At 46.7% G+C, this 22,052-nt stretch overlaps 1 protein-coding gene across 1 annotated transcript; it reads right to left on the reverse strand.

Annotated features, from left to right (window-relative positions):
- Window positions 1-3,795: 3,795 nt before the first annotated feature.
- Window positions 3,796-16,443, reverse strand: LOC123156052 (protein RER1A). Its single transcript, XM_044574220.1, has 3 exons — window positions 15,974-16,443; window positions 4,309-4,489; window positions 3,796-4,217 (listed from the first exon to the last, which is right to left on the reverse strand). The coding sequence occupies exons 1-3, from the start codon at window positions 16,426-16,428 to the stop codon at window positions 4,161-4,163; spliced, it is 693 nt and encodes a 230-aa protein (XP_044430155.1). The 5' UTR covers window positions 16,429-16,443; the 3' UTR covers window positions 3,796-4,160.
- Between the last annotated feature and the right edge of the window lie 5,609 nt (window positions 16,444-22,052).

Here is a 22,052-nt window from a genome sequence, read left to right on the forward strand (position 1 = left end):
AGGGCCCGAACCTGGGAACATTGTGTCCCCCGCCTCCTGTTACCATTATCCTTAGACGCACAGATCGGGACCCCCTACCCGAGATCCGCCGGTTTTGACACCGACATTGGTGCTTTCATTGAGAGTTCCACTGTGTCGTCACGATAAGGCTTGATGGCTCCTTCAATCATCTGCCACGATGCGATTCAGGGTGAGGTTTTCCTCCCCGGACAGATCTTCATATTCGTCGGCTTCGTATTGCGGGCCAACTCGCTTGGACGTCTGGAGCAGATCGATAGCTACGCCCTGGTCATCAGGTCAGGTTTGGAAGCCTGAACTACACTGCCGACATATGCGGAGATTTGATCTTCGACGGATTCGAGCCCATGGCAGGCGCGCCGAGCAGTCACGATGAGCATGACTTAGATCTGCCATCGGACGGTGTTCAGGAATCACACCTAGGGCTGCCCTGGCTTTTAATCCGGAGCAGATCATGCCATCCAAGGATGGGTGGATGGACCCCGCCATGGAGGCCGCACACTCATCGGCGCTAGAGCTGAACACAGACCTCGCCTCCAAGGAGATATGTGTCGTCGGACCCTCAGACTCGTCTCTGATCATAGGTTCCGAACCACGTGCATCCGTGCCTATTGAATCTGATTGGGCACCGATCATGGAGTTTACCTCCGCGGATATCTTTCAGCACTCACCTTTTTGTGACGTGCTAAATTCACTGAAATCTCTCTCCCTATCAGGAGACCCTTGGCCGAACTATGTCCGGCTTGAGTGGGAAGCAGACGATGAATAAATTCGTTCCCCACCCACCACCCACTTAATAGCCACTGTCGACGACTTAACCGACATGCTCGACTTCGACTCCGAAGACATCGATGGTATGGACGACGATGCAGAAGAAGAACAGGAACCACCGCCCACAGGGCGCTGGACAGCCACCTCATCATATGATATATATATATATATATGGTGGACACGCCCACAGATGGCGATGGCGATGAGGCAACGGGGGATAATCCCCTTGAGAAGTAATCTAAGCACCGGCATCATCGGCGCCGCTCTAAGCCTCGCCATAGCAAAAATAGCGATGCCGGCACAAGAGACAATAGCACTCCGGATGGTGCCAAAGACGAAAACAATCCCGTCCAGCCAAGCTTCGAGCAAGCCGGACAGGAGGATGGGCGTGATAGCCTTGATAAACAGGCAATGGATGGAGACTCGGAGGATGATAATTACATGCCCCTCTCCGAAGACGAGGTGAGCCTCGGTGACGAAGAATTCATCGTGCCTAAGGACCCCGTCGAGCAGGAGCGCTTCAAACGCCGGCTTATAGCCACTGCAAAAAGCCTGAAGAAAAAGTAGCAGCTTCAAGCTGATCAAGATCTGCTAACTGATAGATGGACTGAGGTCCTGGCAGCCGAGGAATACGGACTCGAGCGCCCAACCAAAAGTTACCCAAAGCGCAGGTTGCTACCTCAACTCGAGGAGGAGGCATTAAAGCCTAAAGGTGCCCCTGCTACCTCCATCTGACAAAACCATCCACCAAGATATTACTAAATGAAATGGCAGAAAAGTCACTGACACCCAGACCGACCATGCGGAGCCAACCACCACACGTCAAGACCCAGGGAAAGTTAGGCCCTGTCTCCCTTCTCGTGCCTGACAACGGCAAACGCGGGTGATGGGCCCAGGGGCTATTGTCAGTGTAAGCAAAACCAGGGTATTGCTAGCACGGTGCGCTGGGTCTCGACTGTGGACCCATGGGTATTCTCCGACAAGGGCATAGCTCCAAAAGACTCCAGTCAGCCTGGTGAACTGTGACGCAAGATGCATGAAATGGTTTTGAGTACAGGGTCTAACTTTTCCCGGGAATCGCTTTACAAAGGCTTCCCGGGATGTGGTGCTGCCCGGAGAGAGAGGATCCTGATTTCAGACTAGTTCGTAAACGCCCCATACCCTGATCACTACTGCCCATGTCAGCAGAGGGATGGGGGCTAAATGACTAGTCCACGCGCACAAGCTCGGGTAAGATCTCTGTATGGGTGAAGTCAACTACAATGGCTACAGGGTGGTTTGCCTACGCATGTGCGCACACGGCCATACTCCGTCGGTACAAGCTAGAGCCAGCCTACCCAATGTAATATTTAACCAATGAGAGCCTCTGCGAGAGGTCCCGACATGCCCTACAAATAGGGGAAGGCTACGGACTCACAAAGTGAGGGATAGGCAACTCAAGTCACACATTGTATCCAAACACAGTATGAAATAAAGAGCAAATGCAGTAAGGTATTACACCATCAAGGTGGCCTGAACCTGGGTACTTGTGTGTTCCACCTTCTGTTCTTCCTCCCTCTTATCGATCATGACCTAGGAAGCTAGACGCGTTCAGTCCCTCTCCGAACTCTCAAAGTGTCGTAGCTAACAGCACAATGTATGGATCTTAAACCCTGACAGTTGTGATATTCAGCTCGTAAAGTCCGCGACCTAAGACAGCGCGTGCATGATATGAAGTCATATGTTTCTGCGGTACTATATGCGCTTCTATTCTAGAAATGGATTGAAAGTATATTTAGAATAGTACTGCATATGGGGTCTTATACGACCACCGCGATGCAATCATCGTGCAATCATGTCGGTCAACCCACTGTAGAGTGTACATCACTCCACACGGCATTGATGTCGGTCAGAGCGACGAGACTGGACGAGTGGGTGACGTCGCTTCAGTGCCGATGCAGCGACCGAGAAGCCTACTTTGGCTGGTGCGCCGCATTGAAGTCGGCTGCCCGTTTGTTCACCTGGCCACGCCTACTTATGCATGGTTCAGGCGCCGTCCACACCACACTCCACATCCTCTTCTCTCCACTTACCAGCTCGACGAAGCGGTCGCTAAGATCTGGGAGGATTGGTCGCTCCGAAACACCTCCGCTGTCGTGCCGCTGGCAGGGGCAAGGACAGGGCTCCTGATCGGCGTTGGCCAAGGAAGCCCTCCGCACGGCCTAGGAGGAAGCGGAGTGGCTTCTCAGCGTCAGGCGATGGTCGGGCAGGGCTGCCACGTCCTTGGGCCTTTCCGCCACTAGAAGGACCACTCCGGCAAGGAGGTGCCGCTGGCCAGGCATAGGTCACCGTCCGCTACAAGTTAGTTTAGGGTTTTTTACGTTTTAGTTGAAGTTGAACGAACAAATATCGTCTAGTTTATGACAAATATATTAAACCTATATGTCTATTTGCATGAATTCCAATCATATTGCATGAATTATGTTTGCATTGTTCGAGTTTGTTTCTATGCTGGGCGAAGATTTAGGAGTGTTGGATGGCCAACTCCTGAATCACACATCCATAGATAAATACTATGTCCGTTTTAAGCCGGCGTTCACGCATCCACGAGATGATCCAATTTTATACTAAAGTTAGTATAAAGTTAAGTCATCTATTTTGAAACGTCTATGTCCGTTTTGAGGACCGACGTTAGAATGCTAACACCCTATGTAAGTTTTTTTCCCTTTTTGGACCTCTGTTATTCCCTCTTAATTTGTACTACCTCTATAAACTAATACTACCTTTGTACCAAAATATAAGACGTTTTTAACTAAACATCATATACTCTCTCCGTCCCATAATATAAGAGCGTTTTTGGCACTACTGATACGGAGAGTGTGCAAGACATTTTAGATCAGAGGGAGTAGATGAGACAAATTATTCCTTTCTTAGTTAGTACTACCTCAATGAATTGTTAAGAAATACTAGTAAACCAACTCAACAAAGTCTATCAATATTATTCACGCTGCAAAAGCAAGACAATTACGCCGGCAAGAAACGATGGTTGAATAAAGCATTTGACGGAAGTATACAGGATTCTGGGCCATCTTCTCCACGTTATATATAACGTACAATGAAATACGGAGCAACAAATGTGTACAGTCATTTAGCTCCGTGCTCCACTACGGGGAAACACCATGGGAATACAGAAATCCAGGTTAGGCCACCAAGGCCTATTCTCAGCACTGTGAAGATATCAGGGTTCAGTGAGGTCATAATGCTTGATGTTAGCATTGCAACGTTCAGATCTTTGTGAGGAGCCACCGGTAGGGTGCAGCCACTATAAGCAATTTCTCTCTTACGTTTTCATAACTAACAGAAGCATTTCACCATTCCAAATTCCCATATACTTAATCCTTGGGAAGTGTGAGATCATCTGCAGAAGCTGCCCTTTTCCCATTATAACGCTGACAAATAAACCAAATATCAACAACATAACATATATTAAGATTATGTGAGCAAGTTGTAGAACTAACTGAAATGATTTATCTAAGGTACCTGTTTCCCAAAGGTGAATGGAACATATCTGTATTTCACCATGTGAAGGATCTGACGCTTCATTGTGACAGTAAACAACACCACCCAATAGAAAAGAAGGATAGGCCAAAACACTGGCACATCGAACACACTGAAGAATGTCATGCCAAAAGCAATGCAGAATGCTTTAACTATAGAATACCTGCAAAGGAGAAAACAGAGTAAAGGTCTTAGCAAGGAACACAAACGATCGGTTGAATTATTTCTTTTACCCACTCACAGAAAAATAACCCCGTAAAAAATGAAGAGAAGTTAACTATATCCTTCAAGGAAATCAACTGCATAGGAAAACCTTGACGAAATGGTATTTTTCATGGATTAACGTCCTTTTGGGTGCAATAAACACCATAATCATAGCAAATAGCAAGATGCTAATCAACGTTCAATATCTTCCAACGTAGATGGTACTCAATTTTCCAGCTGACATGATTTTATAACAACGGCACAAATATAAAGCACAAAAACAACAAACCTTACAACGTTAGATGCAAAGTCAACAGTAACATTTTTGGAAAATATCAATACAGCCAAAAAAATATTGAGGAATTATCATGGAAAAATAGCAGGGTACGTCACATATTACCAACCAGGAAACCAGAAGAACTGCTTAAAAGTAGAAAACCACTGGCAGCAGATTGTCAAACCCATTGACTGTGTGCTGTAATGGCTGAATAGTGCGGTTGGCTCAAACCAGCAAACACTGGGTATGGTAAAGTTATCCACTGTAAAATCTTCTATTACAAGAAAACAAATGGTGATGATTACAGCATGACACTGGATTGGTTAGAGGGAATGCAATCATATGCAGGCTTTGAAGGGTGCCTGCTTGAATACTGAATAACTTGCAAAAAAATCAGCAGTTAAACAGAGAACAACATTATACCATGGAATGATCCATAAGTAATGATATTTTTTGTAATGATGCTAATATGCCACCCAATAGAGTTTAACTAAAGAAGAATACGTGTACCATACCAACTAGAATTTGTATGAATTTTTCTAGAAAAAACTAGAATTTGTATGACATATGCCCTTTGAGTTAACTCATATCAACAATAGTTTAACAAAAGAAACCATAAAGAGGAACATAACTCATATGGCAAGCCAACCAAGAGGTGCGCCCTGAAACGAAGTGGTGCCAAGCTTCTGGCATGTTCTGTGTGACAAGAGAGTGCCACAAAAGCTAAAAGGCAGGTTTTATAGGACAGCGATTCAACCCGCTATGTCATATGGCGTTGAATGTTGGCCCAACTAAACAACATGTCCAACTGTTAGGTGTAGCAGAGATGCGCATGTTTGGGATGGATATATGGACACACAAGGATCGGCTCTGGAATAGGATGGATAAGTTGGGCCACGTGAGGTTGGCATATACGCACAGGCCTCCAGAAACGCGAGTGCATAGCGGACAGTTAAGGCATGCAGACAATGTCAAGAAAGGTCAGCATAGACCAAATTTGGCATGGGAGGAGTCCATTAAGAGAGATTTGAAAGGACTGGAATATCACCAAAGAAGTAGCCATGGACAGGGGTGTGCTGAAGCTAGCTATCCACGTGACAGAACCATGAGTTAGTTTCAAGGTCTTCTGGGTTTCAACTCTAGCCTACCCAACTTGTTTGGGACTAAAAGGTTTGGTTGTTGTTGCTGTCGTATTAAATTATGAGAGCAGATATTAGCAATTTAGCATTGCCTTGGGTTAGACCTTTAACCAAAGGGCCTCTTAGAGCTATAAGTATTTAGCCGTGTACCATTTGTATTTTTCCCGTTCTATAAGGGGCTTTCTGCATATTGTACCATACCTATACATGTATATATTCTGGCCTATGGCCACCTGCGTATACGAGTTGCATATTTCCATACATGGTATTAGAGTTCTAGGCTATTTTTTTCCGCACACGCAACTCATGCTCCGATCCAATCTCATGCTCATGCCGCCGCCATCCCCCTCTTGGCTGGCCGTGGCAGTCCCCGTCGCAGCTTCTTGTGCTACCACCATCCTCCCCTTAGCTGGCCATCGCTGCCTCCTCCCCCTTCCATCCCAGTTTCTCTTTCTCTATCCAACTCGCATCTCCCACCTCAGGTCTCTGCGTTGCCAACCTCAGCATGTCTCAGGTCAAGCCATGCCGCCGCCCTCCAGGTTATCCCCCACTGCCGCCCACTACCTCCCCCCGCTGGGCCCCAGGTCCCCGATCGCCCACCCCCTACCACCGTACTCCACGTCCGAGGTCGACGAGTGCTCCAGCCATCCGTGATTGTCGATGGATCCAGCCGTCCCGCTGTTGTAGCACCTGCAGCTTCCCGCCAACAACTTGTCGGATGTTGCTTCTGCTACCCGCTGGTCCCTGCAGCTATGACCTCTTGTATGCATGCCCCGTCTCTGTGCGTTGTGCGTGACTGCATTCAACTGGCCTTCAAAGTAAAAAAACAGGAATGAAGTTTTTGTCAGGTACACACCTCCCTCGCCGTCGTTGGCTCTTGACAGAGTTCCTTACATTGATCCCATCTCGCACATGCGCCTTTCCTCGGTGCTTGGTGCTCATCCACATGTGAGATCGTTCCCTCTGACGCCTTCCACACCTTCCACAGGCCATGGTGGTCATTCTTCAACGACTCCTCTTGCGACCTCCGCGCATGGTGATTGTCATTGTACACCAACTCCTCAGGACTTTCACCGGCAGTGTTGGTGCATACATATCGCTCCATTGTCTACGCCTCACACATGCGCCTTCCCTTCGCACTTGGTGCTTGTCTGCATGCGACCTCGTCTGGCTTCTGCAGGTGATACTGGTCATGCTATTCCGCCTACTCTAGCGGCTTCCACAAGTGATGGTGGCTGCTCCTCTCTCGAAGCTTCTACGTCGACTACTTCTGCTGTGTCCTTCAATAAGCACTAGGTTGCGTGTGTTCACGGCCTGTTTGTTGCCTCTGGTTCTCCATTGTCAGGTGGATCTACGTCGATCTCTTTAGTTGAGCCCCTGTCTGAGCAGGAAATTACGCAACTACGACGCGTACTAGCTACATATCCCGTTTCTCCATTGACAGGTTTTGTTGGTTCTACTACCAACTCTTTTGGCATTGTGAGACCACCTTCTACACAGGCAGGTACATCTTCGTGGATTCTTGGTACTGAAGCATCTTTTTATATGACTCATGATTCATCAACTTTGTCCTCTATTTGGCCACTAGATTCTCATTTCATGTTCTTACTGTAGATGGTACATCCCTCTCGGTCAATGGCCAAGGCATTCTAGCACCTTGTCTTTTCATGTTTCTCATCTTGTTCATGTTCCTTGGCTTACCATGCAACTCATTTCTGGTGGTCAGATTGTTGACTCGGGTTGTAGGATCATTCTTGACTTTGAATCTTGCTCTATTCAAGATCGTCACACGGGTTGTCATCATTCCCAAGGTCTCTGGGAGCTGATTGGCTTCACATTCCCTCCGCTGCCACCGCCGCCGGTCTGTCCGCCTCGGACACCTTGTTTACGGGCTCTTCTCAACATGGGCATCATCGTCTTGTAACTTATGCGGCTCTCATCTCTCATCCTTAGTTTGACGTGGTGTTCTTGGATCCGTCTCCGATGGTGTGTCTTAGCGAGACCGCCTCAACGTACTTCAATCTTGTTCACTCAAGTGTGGGGTCTAACTCCTTTTGCCTGGCCTTGTTTACGGGTTGTTCTCAAGATGGCATCATCGCCTTGGTCACTTATGCGGGTCTCGCCTCTCATCCTTAGTCTGACATGGTGTTCTTAGATCTGTCTCCGGTGGTGTGTCTTAGCGAGACTGTCAAGTGCGGGGTCCAACTCCCTTTGCCCGGAAAGGAGGCCATCGCGACTATATTATCTTTATAAATGATTCCTCTCGACACACATGGATATATTTTATCTTCTCGTGGTGAGGTCTTATCTATCTATAGTAAGTTTGCCGCCATGGTTCATTCCAAGTTTACACGTTGGATCTCGGGATCCGGCTCGCAAGCCTCACCCACCTAGCGGCGGAAGGCATCGACGGGGTAGAGCCAGCTAAAGGACGGCATCGCTTCATGGGAGACTCCATCTGCGATGTCACCGGACGCTTCGTCCTACCGCAGGCAACATCAGAGAGCATCCCGATGGGTTATTTGTCCGCCACTAACAAAGGAGCTTCACTAGCGGTCGAAAAAAAGATGGGAAAGGCGCAGATCTAGGGTCGAAGAAGCGGTGGAAGAATGGGCTAGCGGTGGCCGTCACCAGATGGAAAAGGTCAGACAAGCGACAGCTACCAGCTTGGGAGGGTGATGCGCGAGGAGATCGGCCGGGCCACAGCGCGGGAAGGGTTTGCAAAGGTGAAAGGCATTGCCTTCCCCTTGCCCCTTGATTTATACAAGGGGACGCGGGAGGAAACTCGGGCGTCGTCTTCCGTCGAGCCCCGCGCCCCAACACCAACCTTCCCGCCCTGGCACGCATGCGCCCACCAAGGTGGACACACGTCGCCGAGAAGACGGCGCATTCATGGCCCTGCCTCGAAGATTGAGGTAAGCCCAAGCCACACATGTTTTCGTTCCCCCACCTATTCAATCCAACAACAGGGCGGCGAGAACTTCCAACCCTTTTGCCGTGGCTGCTGAAACGCAGATGTGGCATGCGCCATCACGCAGGACTTCGCAAAGACTGCAGAACATGAGAGGCGAGCCTCCAATAGGCCCTAGCCATCACGCATGACTTTGCAAGACTGCAAAACCTGAGAGGCGAGCCTCCCATAGGCCCTAGCCAAAGACTGGCTATTCAGGACTCCGGCGCCGTCAATCATGGGTATCGATGGTTGACCCCCGCGGTCCAGGCTACCCAGATACACTGGGGAGTAGGGCGGTCACGGTGCACCCTCCATGGGTCACGAGTTGGACCCCTAACAAAGGGCATCAGGCACCGTGATTAGAGATTCGGCTCCATAAAGAGATGTGAGGGTGTTCGCCAGGGACACTACCTCTGTATCGGCCCAACGAGACTAACAGGTGCCACTCAAGACACTGACCTACTACTGACAATAGCCAGACTCCACCCGCTTGAAGTAATTGGATACCATCGAGTCTTACCTGCTCGTATCTCAACCGCCACGGCGTCCTTGCCCGACGGGGAGGTCATCGATAGGCTTTTGTTTCCTTCTCTCTTCATCCTTTTTTGCAGAAATTCAACAAGTCCTAGGCAGGCGACTTCCCGTCAGGTAGGTCACGCGGTAATCAGGGGCTACTGACAAGGATATGACACTCAGACATGCTACGCAAGCATAGGGTCAGCTACAACATCGACCAAGGTGATGAGTCAAACCAACTTGGGAGACAAGGAAGCAGGCGGCTACCCACACACAGCATGGTCCGATTCGACCAAGGGACCAAGGGGCGCGAGCCCACAATTAGTCCGACCCGAGCAATGTAACCCTAGCTCGACCAAGTATTAGGCAAGCTAGGGGGCTCTTGTGGAACAAAGACAACATTCTAGAGCCGACTAGCTAGGGTCTTACCTACCCCTCTTCTTTTTCCTCGGCCGCCGCCACCACAAAAAGCTTATAACCCAAGAAACACATCTCTTCAAGCACTCAAGCAGTACAACCACCATAGGCTAAGGTGTTGGTAAATTGCTTGCTTCTTGTGCTACCATCTCGATTCATCGCTAGCATCCTCTCCGAACAAATTTGTTGTCTCTCGACAGTATTGTCGGTCTCAAAACAACGACAACATGGCTCTGTTGATTTTGGCCCGAGAAGAAGTACGAACAATCTGGCATGTGCACTCCTTAATTTCTACTCCCTCCGTCCCATAATATAAGAACATTTTTTACACTAGTGTAGTATCAAAAACACTCTGATATTATGGGAGGGAGGGAGTATTGATTAGTGTTTGTCTTTTTTAGACCACTAAGCTGGTTCGTTGGATGGCCTAAGAAGATAGAGAACAGTGGACATTAGCTGCTACGGCAGTTGCTTTGAGCCATGTCCGAGGAGCCGACTCCAACCCCACATGGACCTAGACCTAGCCTCGACCCATAACTAACCAGTCTAATCCAACATATCCCATTATTTATAACCTTTAGTACTATTAACAAACAAAAAGGATATATGAAAGTAATAGGTGTTTATCCCGTCAATTAAACTTGTTTCGTGTTTAATGATAAAATCAGCCTTCATGGTGGATTAACACAAACACCTAAATTTCAGCTCTCTAGCATATTGGGTGATGTGTCAAGGGTGTAGCGATGCATACCCGAATTTTTCGGCAAGAAATGAGTAGCAAAATGAAAACAATCAATAGGTCAACTGGCATGCATCTAGCATAAGTTCACTGCCACACCTGTTTTTTTGTTCTTACTTTGATTTTCGTTTGTTGTATTTTGTCCTTATTCCTTTGAAAATCCTCCTCAAAATAAATGTCAGCAGTGAGTCGATTGCCTATTTCTGGATTGTCTGCTTGTACCCACACTAAAAGAAGATTATTTATTGTGTTAAGGAGATTTAATATTTCTAATATACTTAAATAAAATTATCTAAAAGTAGGATAAAAACAAACGTGGTATCGTTATAGTATATTTTGGGTCAATGTATGTCGAGTCGAACCTTTAGCATGGTCCAATTTCTTAAATCGTGTATTAAACTACCTTATGAGTAAGCGACATATTAGCTCATTTGAGTGACCCTCCAAACTCCTCGGGTCAAACCTTTAGCATGGTCCAATTTCTTAAATCATGTATTCAACTACCTTATGAGCAAGCGACATATTAGATCATTCGACCGACCCTCCAAACTCTATTCCTACTCTCATCTCATGTCTAATGCAGTAGCAGTTAGATCTAAATGTGAACGTGAAGGATCGTCACACAATAAAAAGTGTACTTGATTATTCCGTAGCTTCTCTTAGTCATTTAAGATGTTTTCACGAGCACAAATCCTTACTTGACTCTTGATATGTACATTTTTGTGTTCGAAAAAATTATGTGGCGACCATTAGGCCAAACAATCTGTTCACCATCCGATCTAGAATCTAAGGGTGATGCGTCGCTCCCCTCTTTAATTGCCTCTTACTTTTCTCCCGCAATCACACTCCATGACTCTATCATCAGCCATGCACCCATATTTTCTCTTTCCAGGTTCCGAAGCCGCATGTGCGCCCAGCATTGCCCCTCTCCGACATTCTCATCACACTATTCCACTCCGAAATTTTCTACCAAGATGTCCTGTCCAGCATCGACAGAGGCTCCTAGTCTTGCCTGGGGGCGAGTTGGATAGGGACATGACCCCATGGGGCGTGGCATAAATGCCATGGCAAGTGGATTTGCTGCCATGGCAGGTTGAGGGGGCCAGGCTAGGTACCAGAGGTTACGTGTTCGTCATGGTGGGTTCCTCTAGTCTTGGATGACGTGAGCTTCCACTCCATCGAGTTGGCAACATGGTCCTACCCATATCATACTCCTGATGTGGCGCATCTCAAGTCGTTTGTACCAAGCTGGAGATCCGAATGTAGTCTCACTTATGACAACTCGCCCGCTCCAGCATGCATCCCTCCCCACTGCGTCACATGTGCAGCTTCAATGTTATGCCATGCCTCACCCACCACATGCTCGACATAATGCCATACACCCAATACTCTCTACAATGCCTTCACCAGCTCTTTTCCTCACGCACCTACGACTGCCTTGTCGCCAAAATCCGGTTCAAGCGCAGCCTAATTGATGAGGTGCTCAGAATAACTAATCTCTAGCAGCCGATCCTGTAGGTTTTGTAGACTGTCTACACAGGAGTGATTTGTCTACAACCTTGGTTAGGAGGGGAAGGTGGTGCAAAGGAACACAACATGGAGGGGGAAGCTGCTTTGGCAAAGCAACACATGTGAGCCGGTGCCTCCATGAAATTGATGGAGTTACCAACAATCTAGGTGACAGTTATTACTGTTAAACAATGTAACTACCCAGTATTAGTATTGTAATAGTTACTGAGGTATTTTGGTTACAGATACTTGTAATCAAAGCACTACCATATCTGCCCAACTTTCATATTGAAGTTACCACTATGGCACTTTTAGTTACCCAGTTGTCCGGGTTACAGTTACCATCAAAGTACCATGTAGTTACTCGGTAGTTCAAGCTTAATTTGTCACTCAGACTTCATAACGCTAATATAGTTGCCCAGTTTCTCACTGATGCTCAAGTTTCAGGTATCACGGCCGATATATTTACCCAGTTATCCATAGTACAATTACCATCATAACACTACTACTGTAAGTCGCAATTATCAACATGACAATTATGCAGCTACCCAGTTGGTCATGCTGGTCATGCTACAGTTACAAAGCAATTATGTAGCTACCCAGCTCTTATGCTACAGTTACTAACATAGCAATTACGTAGTTACACGGCTCCTTAAGCTAAGTTACATCATGAAACAATTGTAGTTAACTAGTATAACAGGTCATAGTCACCACCACCATTGTAGTGATGTATTTACATGGTGGTTCAGTGAGATATAGGACAACTTGTGAGTACTTCGGTAACTTTAGTGACCTGATAACCACTCAGTATAGTTACCCAACATCCAAATTATACTTACCAACATGGCAATTATGTAGGTCCCAAGTTTCTCATGCTACAACAGTTATCACCATGAGAGTTAACCAGCATACTATGTCACAGTCACCACCATACTAGTGAGAAGTAATGGTGGTTCTGGTGAGATCTATTTTCGAGGCAATCGCTACCTAGCTCACACATTACTGTTTGGACTGTGAGCAATCCAGTAGCTCAAATAATGTTGGCTACCAGCGAGATTTAGTTTTAAAGTTGATAAGTATATCTTGAACTATCTGGCATTGTTCCAAATATCGGCCAGTTAATCGGCATCTCGGTCAGTTAATCGCTAATCGGTGCGTCACCGAATAGCCGATTAACTGATTCATTGGCCGATTAATTGGAAAATTCTCCTATTTATCCGTACTCAGCACCCGACTAATATGGTACCAATTTACCGATATCCTAAACATTGCTATCTGGTAACTGACACATTTACTTGGCTTGGTAATCTCTAAGCTCCCAAAAATTTGATTAGACATCCAACCGAGATAATTTTTCAAGACGATAACAATGACTTATATAGTAACAATGATAACTTCTGAGCTCTCAAAAGTCGCTGAAACATTCCAAGAGTTCTAGTTTTCATGTTGAATAACTACTTGCGAGTAGCTTGTAAGTAACATGTTGCAGCTTCCTAATTTTTAACCCGAAAAAGAGATGTCAGGGCATACCCATATGAGATCTAGTTTCAAAGATCTCGTCATGACGAACTTAATGATGAAAACGGATCGTAAATTGGATAATACTATTTGGGAGTTAAATCATTCTGATTTTTCAAAATAAAATAATATTTGCTGACATCATCTTTTTTTGTTATACTTGCATGCATGCACCAAAGCTTCAGTTTTGCTAGCTGTAAGAGAAGGAGTGCGCGCCAAGATGGGGATAGGGAAGTGTTCGGCAATTCAGAAAAAAAAGATGGGAAATAGGAAAATGTTCAGTAGATCATACCAAGGGCTCATTCTTTTCAGCTCCAGATTCTCCAGAATTTTATTCTGAGAAACTGCCCACAGAAACAGTTGCGTACAGATTCAGTTGTCCAGTTCTTTTCAGCTATTGCAGTCCGAGATTGTTGTATGAGTTGTGTGCTGAAATGTTTATAATGCCCACTGTGTGCTAAGCATCAAAATTCACATAGCACCACATCACATAGCATGTCCTCTATCTACTAAACATAATAGTCCAAATAAGAAATAACCACACCCAAATAGCATGCCCACTGCCAACTTAGCATCAAAATTGGTCACAACATTCACATAACAAACATTCTGTTCCTGCGTACCCGTACCACTCAAAATATAATCAAAACTGGAGCCTGGACGCCCAATCCTACGGAACTGAAGATTGAATATGATAAGCAAAATGGTGACAGCGACCAGAAGCTTCACAGCAACAAGCTCATGGCCACAACGCTCCTGCAGCCGACCACGGGTGCTAGCTCGTGCCCACCACCAGCATGCTCTACGGCATTGTCGCGATGCAGCACATGACAGAAGCGTCAGGAGGGGGAGGTGGCACCCTCAGCCGGTGCTCCCTGGTGCCCTCACCACACGTGCCCACGCCCACAGAGCTGCGGTGGGCGCCCTCGCCCTGGTCCAACATGTTGTTGTTCAGCGCCACGTGCCAGCCTGCCAGCGCGCCGGTGATAGGGTGCAGTACCTGCCAAGCGCGCCCGCCTCCGACTCCCATGCGTCCACCGGCATTGAAGAAGAGGAGGCGGATCAGCGTCAGGGACGAGCAGTTGCACCGGTCGATGCGACGAGGTAAGGCGGGAGCAGGGCGAGCAGCAGCGGTGTTGGGGATTCGGTGGGGCGAGGTGGTAGCGCTAGGTAGAAAACGATGAAAAGGGGGGCAAAGCCAAATAAACATTTGTTCAAGTTACATAAGTTCAGGAATCAACTGGAAATTGGGAGTGGCGCCAATTCTCCATCCAACAATTTTTGTGAGGGAAACAGAGGCCATGAGCTGGCAGCTAGGAGGCTTTTTCTAGTTCTTTTCAGCTCAAGATTCCGCAACCCAGAAGTTGTCTCAGAAGATGAAAAGAACTTGCCCTAAATACATAAAGTTCGGAAAATAGCAAAAGTTATTTTGTGTTTTACACTGGATTTTATTTCCCCACTACTTTGAACACCTATGCTAAACAAAATTGGATCCCATGCCAAATTGCAGCTCCGAAGCAAGCCAACAGAATTCACAGAATCAAAGACCAGTGCGACTGTGTTCATGCATTGAAATCACAAACAAGCTCCCACCTTCACAATAGATAACCTACATGGAACATAGCCATAAAATGAGCAAATAGATAGCAAGCAGTCATGCATGGCTGCACAAGAGTTTTGCAGGAACCAGCTAAGTCCCACTCCCGCATCAGTCTCCGAAAATTTCGCAATCAACCAAGACAGAAATTGGCTGCTCACCTATCGACCCAAGAAGTTCTACCCTCAAAAAAGAAAAACTCTGACATGAAATAACCCCATCACCTCTCACATATTATCAAGATCTCAAGCTCCCGAGTAATACAAAACTTACGGGAGAAATCCTACGAGATTAATTTAGGGGAGAAGGGGGGGGGGGGGGGGGGGGTCAGTTAGGATTACGGGGAGGTTAGTTGAAATTCACGGGGAGGATTATTCTGTACATCCCATCCCTAGCGATTTGTCTGTAGGTTAGTTGCCAGCACTGATAGAAAAAGACAGCACATTCAAAGTAACATCAAATCTCAACGGAGCGTTCAAAGATCCTCGCGGACCATCATAGCACATACAGAGAAGACCCTAACACACATCAAGCAAGCAAGAAAAACGCATCTACCCAGCTACTCTATTAAACATACAGTTTTGCTAAAGCACATCTAGATGTGCTCTAAGTATTGCACATCTAAGTCCTATGTCATTGATTTTATGCTAAGAACCATGCAAGCATTTTCTTTTATCTTTTTCCTCTGTCTTTCTAGTTTGATTGAGTCACTTAGATGTGCAATAACTATGACACATCACAGGATCCGGTTTACGCGGGCAAGAGCAAAGGATCGCACCAGAACTTGAACTCGGGCAGGCGGCGGACGAAAGGACGGAACTCATCCGAGGAGCGCGTGGGGAGCGCGGGCCCCTCGCCGAGCACCTCGGCGAGCTCGGGGTCGACCTGAGGCGACAGGAAGGCGATGAGGAGGTTGAGGAGGTAGATGCCGAGGGCATAGGTCACGATGTAGTAGCCGCCGACGAACCACGCGCGCAGCGCGTACACCAACACTACCCCAGCGAGGCCCAGCCAACGGCGGCCCACGTACGGAGTTGACCGGTCCAGCAGGTGCTGAAACCGCCGGGATGCCGTGGCGACCGCTGCCGACAGGGCAGCGGCGGGCCCCCCGCTATCGCTGCTGTGGGTGGAGGCAGCCGGAGCAGGGGCGGAGGCGGAGGCAGTAGAGGAAGAGTCCATCATGGCGTTGAGCGGACTGGGGTTAGGGATCTCGTGCATCCCATCCCATCCCATTCACGTGTAAACATGTGCCTCCTCGGAGCTTAGAGCTTCTCGGCCGTTCGATTGGAATCTCCTCGCGAACACAGACCGTCGGATCTCGATCCAAATCACTATGTTTGGATATTTGCCGGATTAACTTCAGTCGTCGGATAAATTTTAATTGCATCAAAATGTAATATCCTTGCCCCCACTGAGGCATTTTTGTCATTTCATATATGGATATAAAATGGGAGCAGCACTGTGTAGAGTAAAAACCTAGTTGCGTCATCCTGCACTTGCGTGGTTGCGTCAACCTCGCGGCCTAGCCGCGATCCCTAACACTAGCTCGTCCTCTACGCTGCCATCATCCGTCCTCCTCCTCTTGCATCCCATTCTCGTCGCCAGGCGCGTGTTGCCGCCAATTTTCCTCCTCCCCTCCTACCTTTCCCCTCACCTATGTCTAGATAATGTTGGAACACGCGATACTCTACGCTAGCGCCAAATAAAAAAATTATACCACGCACCCAAGATCATGCTGCTCGAAATAGATTACGAGACCGGGTTTACCATAAGACGCGCAGTCACCGCAGCGAAAGTGGAGTTGGTGATGCGTGTAGTCGATCTCTCGTTCCGTCTCCTCGCGTTGCTGATCTCCCGCGAACAGCAGAGACCCGCGAACGGCACCTCGCGGTTCCCTCAGACGGTTCGTCCAAGCACCGCAGATGCGATGCCTCCAAGGTATCCGCATGTACGGGGAGTAGCGTCGAGCGGCGGTCTGTTAGGTCGGTCACGCGGCATGGGCGTGGGGAGTGGCGGCGGCTATCCAGGGTGGGAAAAGATTAACCCTAACTGGTGCGCCCACTCCCCTTTATATAGATGATGAGGACATCAATACCATTGTTACACCCACAGTCCCTGCTGTTATACATACTGGACCAATTACTAGAGCTCGCGCACGACCAAGTACTTTCATTTCTTGGAAACGATTCTAATGTTCATGAGAATATGATGTTGCCTAAATTAGATACATTTGTTTTGCTTACAAATGAAGGACCTAACTTGGACAAGAAAGATAAACCTTGGGCATGGAGATGATGGCATGCGCAAGGGGAACAAGGATGGAGTTTCAAGTGATGATTTCAAGACTTTGAAGCCACCATAATAAGTGCATGAAGGCTTGGACAAAATATACAAGATGTCACTTCCTAAATTTTGTCCAGCGGCTATTATAGGCGTTGCATCGCCTTATTATTGGGCCAGGGCCATCTAAATTCGAAATACTTGAGTATAGGTTGTTTTTAGAGTTTGCATGTGTGGGAAAACCAGAGTTAGGGTTGGTCTCGGACCCCTGCTTCAAGGGCCACAAAATCCCCCCCCCCTTCCTCCATATATACATCCCTTAGGGCGTCGTTTAGACTTTGGATTTTGTTTAGATTAAAAGTTCGCCACAGCTGCAACTTCGCGTACTTTGTTTGTGTTCAACGACCAGACCAAGGCGTCACGGAACCCCACCTTGATCAATAAAGCTTTCGTTTTATATTCGCAATATCCAGATTGCAATCTTAGTTTCTTGCTTATTCTTCGTTTGCTTGCAGGAAATAGACCTTCGTGGTCAGGTTGATCGTGCTCCGGCGTGGTCAATAACCTCTTGGAGTTGGTTTAGCGATTGCTAAGGCACGATGTCCTCGCACGTTCGTAGTCGGATCGTCAAAGTCTACTCCTCCGAAACGATAATCACCATCTCATCGAAAGACGGGTCACCTTTGCATCCTTGCATCATCTCTCTTGGTTCTTGTTTGGTTCTTCTTCTTGTGAGGTTTGGAGCTTATGGTCATCTTCATGACAAGCTTGAGTTCATCGAAAACCGATTTCATATGCATCTTATTTTCTGTTTTCGGTGTTGGAGTTTTTACCGGTCTTTATTGAGAAAGGGTTCTCACCATTTTACTTTGGGTATTTTCTCAATTGCTATTTCTTGATATTTCTATCAAGATTGTGTTTGCTCTTGTCTTTAGCATTCCAACAAACTTGATTTCGTCGAATTCAGAGCTCGTATGTGAAAGTTATGGTTGTTTTGTTCTTACCTATTTTACATAGAGAGGTTGTACCGCCCCATATAGAGGTTGTACCGGTTGACCGGTGCAACCGACGTTTGAAGCGGTTGTACCGCTCCAGATTTGGTCCGGAGGTTGTACCACCCATGTACCGCTCACCGGACTAGTTTCTGTTGTGGAGCGGGCGGTTGTTGGGCGGTTGTGGGCCGGTTGTACCGGTTAGTTCAGTTTGACCGGTACTAACGGTTCCCCGGGCTGTTGTACTGCTTAGGGTTTTTTCCTACAGGTTGGTTTTCCTCTTCTTTGAATGTTTGTACCGGTTTGTGCACTGGTTGTACCGGTCCTACAGTTTTCTGCACATAACGGGCAGATTCGTGGGACCTATTTAAGGGGGTCTTCTTCCCCAATGGTTCCCCATCTCTTGAAGCTCGTGTTCTTTCCCCATTGTTGACCTTCTTCGAGCTTGCTATCTCTCAATCCCTCCATGGATTCTTGCTAGTTTTGGTGGGAAAGGAGAGAGGAGATCTAGATCCACATTTCCACCAATCACTTTCTCCTCTATGTGAGGGGAACCCCTTGGATCTAGATCTTGGAGTTCTTGGTGTTCTTCCTCTCATTTTCCTCCCTAGCATTAGTTGCTTTGGTGGGATTTGGGAGAGAAGGACTTGGGCACTCCGTGTGCCCTTGCCATTGCATTTGGTACATCGGTTTGAGTTCTCTGTGGTGATACATGGAAGTTACAAGTTGAGAAGCTTATTACTCTTGGGTGCTTGGTACCCTTGAGCTTGTTCCTCTTGGGTGCCTGGGCGCCCTAGATGGTTGGCGGTGTTCGGAGCTCAATCATTATGGTGTAAAGCTCCGGGCAAGCGTCGGGGTCTCCAATTAGGTTGTGGATTGCCCCGAGCAATTTGATGGGTATCGGTGACCGCCCCCAAGGGTTGCCAAAGTGTACGGGTTCAATGACCACCCCCAAGGGTTGCCATTTGTACAGGTTCGGTGACCGCCCTCAAGGGTCCCTTAGTGGAATCATGGCATCTTGCATTGTGCGAGGGCGTGAGGAGATTACGGTGGCCCTAGTGGCTTCTTGGGGAGCATTGTGCCTCCACACCGCTCCAAACGGAGATTAGCACCCGCAAGGGTGTGAACTTCGGGATACATCATCATCTCCGCTTGCCTCGGTTATCTCTTACCCGATCCCTTTACTTATGCACTTTACTTAGTGATGCCATATTGCTTCTTCTCATATATCTTGCTATCACCTAGTAGTTTATCTTGCTTAGCATAAGTTGTTGGTGCACATAGGTGGGCCTAGTTGTTGTAGGTTTTGTGCCTGACAAATTAACCGCTAGATTTATTCCGCATTTGTTCAAGCCTAAACCATAATTATTTTAAACCCCCTATTCACACCCCCCCTCTAGGCGACATCCTCGATCTTTCAATTGGTATTAGAGCCTCGTCTCTCTTTGATAGGCTTAACCGCCTAGAGAGTAAAGATGTCAACTAGGGGATTAGGATTCAATGACACTCTTAGTTTCAATGCCACAATTTTTGATGTTTGGGTAATTCACATCCGTAATCTCTTTAGGGCCATGGACCCAAATTTAGAGCGAATTGTAGATATGGGTTTTTCTCCTCCAAAGAATCCTCAATGATTATCTTTAGAGGATGAGAAAAACTCTTATCTCAATGCTCAAGCTTCTAATGTGCTTTTTGGTGCTTTGAGCAATGTATTTATATTTCAACTCATGCCATTTCGGGATGCTCATGAGTTGTGGACAAAGCTTCAAGATAAATATGGCGTGTCCAAGTTTTGTGGGGATGATTGTTCTGCCTCCACCTCCGGCCATGTTGTGTTCTCAACTTCTTCTACTTCACCTACATATGTGGTTTGCCACAAGGTAATGACATGGTGAGTAGTGGTGTTCATTGCAATGATGATAGTGGTCTTATTGTTGATAATCCCTCATCACTTTCTTATTGCAATGCTTCATCTTTGGACTTTAGCACTTCGAGCGCTCCAAATGTTTCACATGCTTGTGTTGATAGTCCTTGCACATCATGTAGAAATTGCTTGACTAAATCTCATGATAATATGCTTACTATGTCTTGTTGCCATGATAAAAATGCATCTATTTCCTCGAATTGTTGTGCTAACAATGTAGAGGAAACCCAACACCCCTGGAACAAGATGTGGTCTTGAATGGTGCTTTAAGGGATCCTACATCATCATCTATTGCAATTTTCCTTATGGCTAGGGCTTCAAAGGTATCTCCCACTTTGAATCCCAATATATCTTGTGATGATATTGTTGATGGCAAGAATGATGATGATGTTGATTATGATGAAGAGAATGATAATGTTGCATCCTCAAAAATTAAGGGGGAAATGATTTTTAAAGCTCTTCTTAAGAATAAAATTGCTCATTCCAACTTCATGGAAATCATGTCTATTGCTATTGAGGGCAAGAAATATATTGATGAGTTAGAATCTTGTCTTGAGGATAATGAGGTTACCATTGATAAAATGGATGGTCATGAGCGTGATTATGCTAATGAGATTGCGGACCTCTCCCAAGATCTCGAACTTGAACAAACCACCAAGGAATCTCTTGAGGAGACTTTTGCTCTAGAATTATCTAGAGTGAAGGAATCTCATGATAGAGCTGTTCAGGTGGCCAATGTTTTTGAAAATAAAAATGAGAAGCCTGAAGTTGTGCATGCTAAACTCCTTGAGGACTCTGGGCTCCTCGATAATGGCTCAAGGGTCATTAAGAGTGAGCCCATCAAACTCACCGAGTCTCATGCACAACTTAAAGCTTCATATTCAAAAGAGCTTGCCAAGTTGCCTTCTCCTCTTGCTATTATTGATGGTGCTTGTGCTACTAACTCTATTACTTGTGAAGCATCCATTTTGAAGGAGAATGTTGAGCTACGGGCTCAACTTGAGTTGCTATCTAGCAATTATAGGAAATTGGAAGAAAGTCATGAAAAGCTCTCAAGCTCTCATGATGATCTTCTAGTATCCCATAATGTGCTAAAGATAGCTCATGAGGCCATTATCGGACACAATGTTTACCCAGGTTCGGGCCCTCTCTATGGAGGTAATACCCTACTTCCTGCTTGATTGATCTTGATGAATATGAGTATTACAAGAGTTGATCTACCACAAGATCGTAATGGCTAAACCATAGAAGTCTAGCCTATGAGGATATGATTGTTGTCACTACGGACTAAACCCTCCAGTTTATATAGACACGGAGGGGGCTAGGGTTACACAAAGTCGGTTACAGAGAAAGGAATTTACATATCCGCATCACCAGGCTTGCCTTCCACGCAAAGGAGAGTCCCATCCGGACATGGAACGAAGTCTTCTATCTTGTATCTTCATAGTCCAACAGTCCGGCTAAACTATATAGTCCAGCTGTCTGAGGACCCCCTAATCCAGGACTCCCTCAGTAGCCCCCAAACCAGGCTTCAATGATGATGAGTCCGGTGCGTAGATTGTCTTCGGCATTGCAAGACGGGTTCCTTCTCCGAATACTTCAAAGTACCTGACTTGAACAACGATGTCCGGCTTTTCATTTAATGATGCGCTCCTCGGCTT

This window comes from Triticum aestivum, chromosome 7B (genome assembly GCF_018294505.1).
Source record: "Triticum aestivum cultivar Chinese Spring chromosome 7B, IWGSC CS RefSeq v2.1, whole genome shotgun sequence".
In the NCBI taxonomy this organism is placed as follows: domain Eukaryota; kingdom Viridiplantae; phylum Streptophyta; class Magnoliopsida; order Poales; family Poaceae; genus Triticum; species Triticum aestivum.

Excerpts from the sequence above, each read along its gene's own strand:
- LOC123156052 (XM_044574220.1), bottom strand. The coding sequence starts at position 16,428 with ATGGGATGGGATGGGATGCACGAGATCCCTAACCCCAGTCCGCTCAAC. Across the intron at positions 4,490-15,973 it reads CTGCCCGAGTTCAAGTTCTG|GTATTCTATAGTTAAAGCAT; the intron begins GTGCGATCCTTT and ends TCTCCTTTGCAG. Across the intron at positions 4,218-4,308 it reads CATTCACCTTTGGGAAACAG|CGTTATAATGGGAAAAGGGC; the intron begins GTACCTTAGATA and ends TTTATTTGTCAG.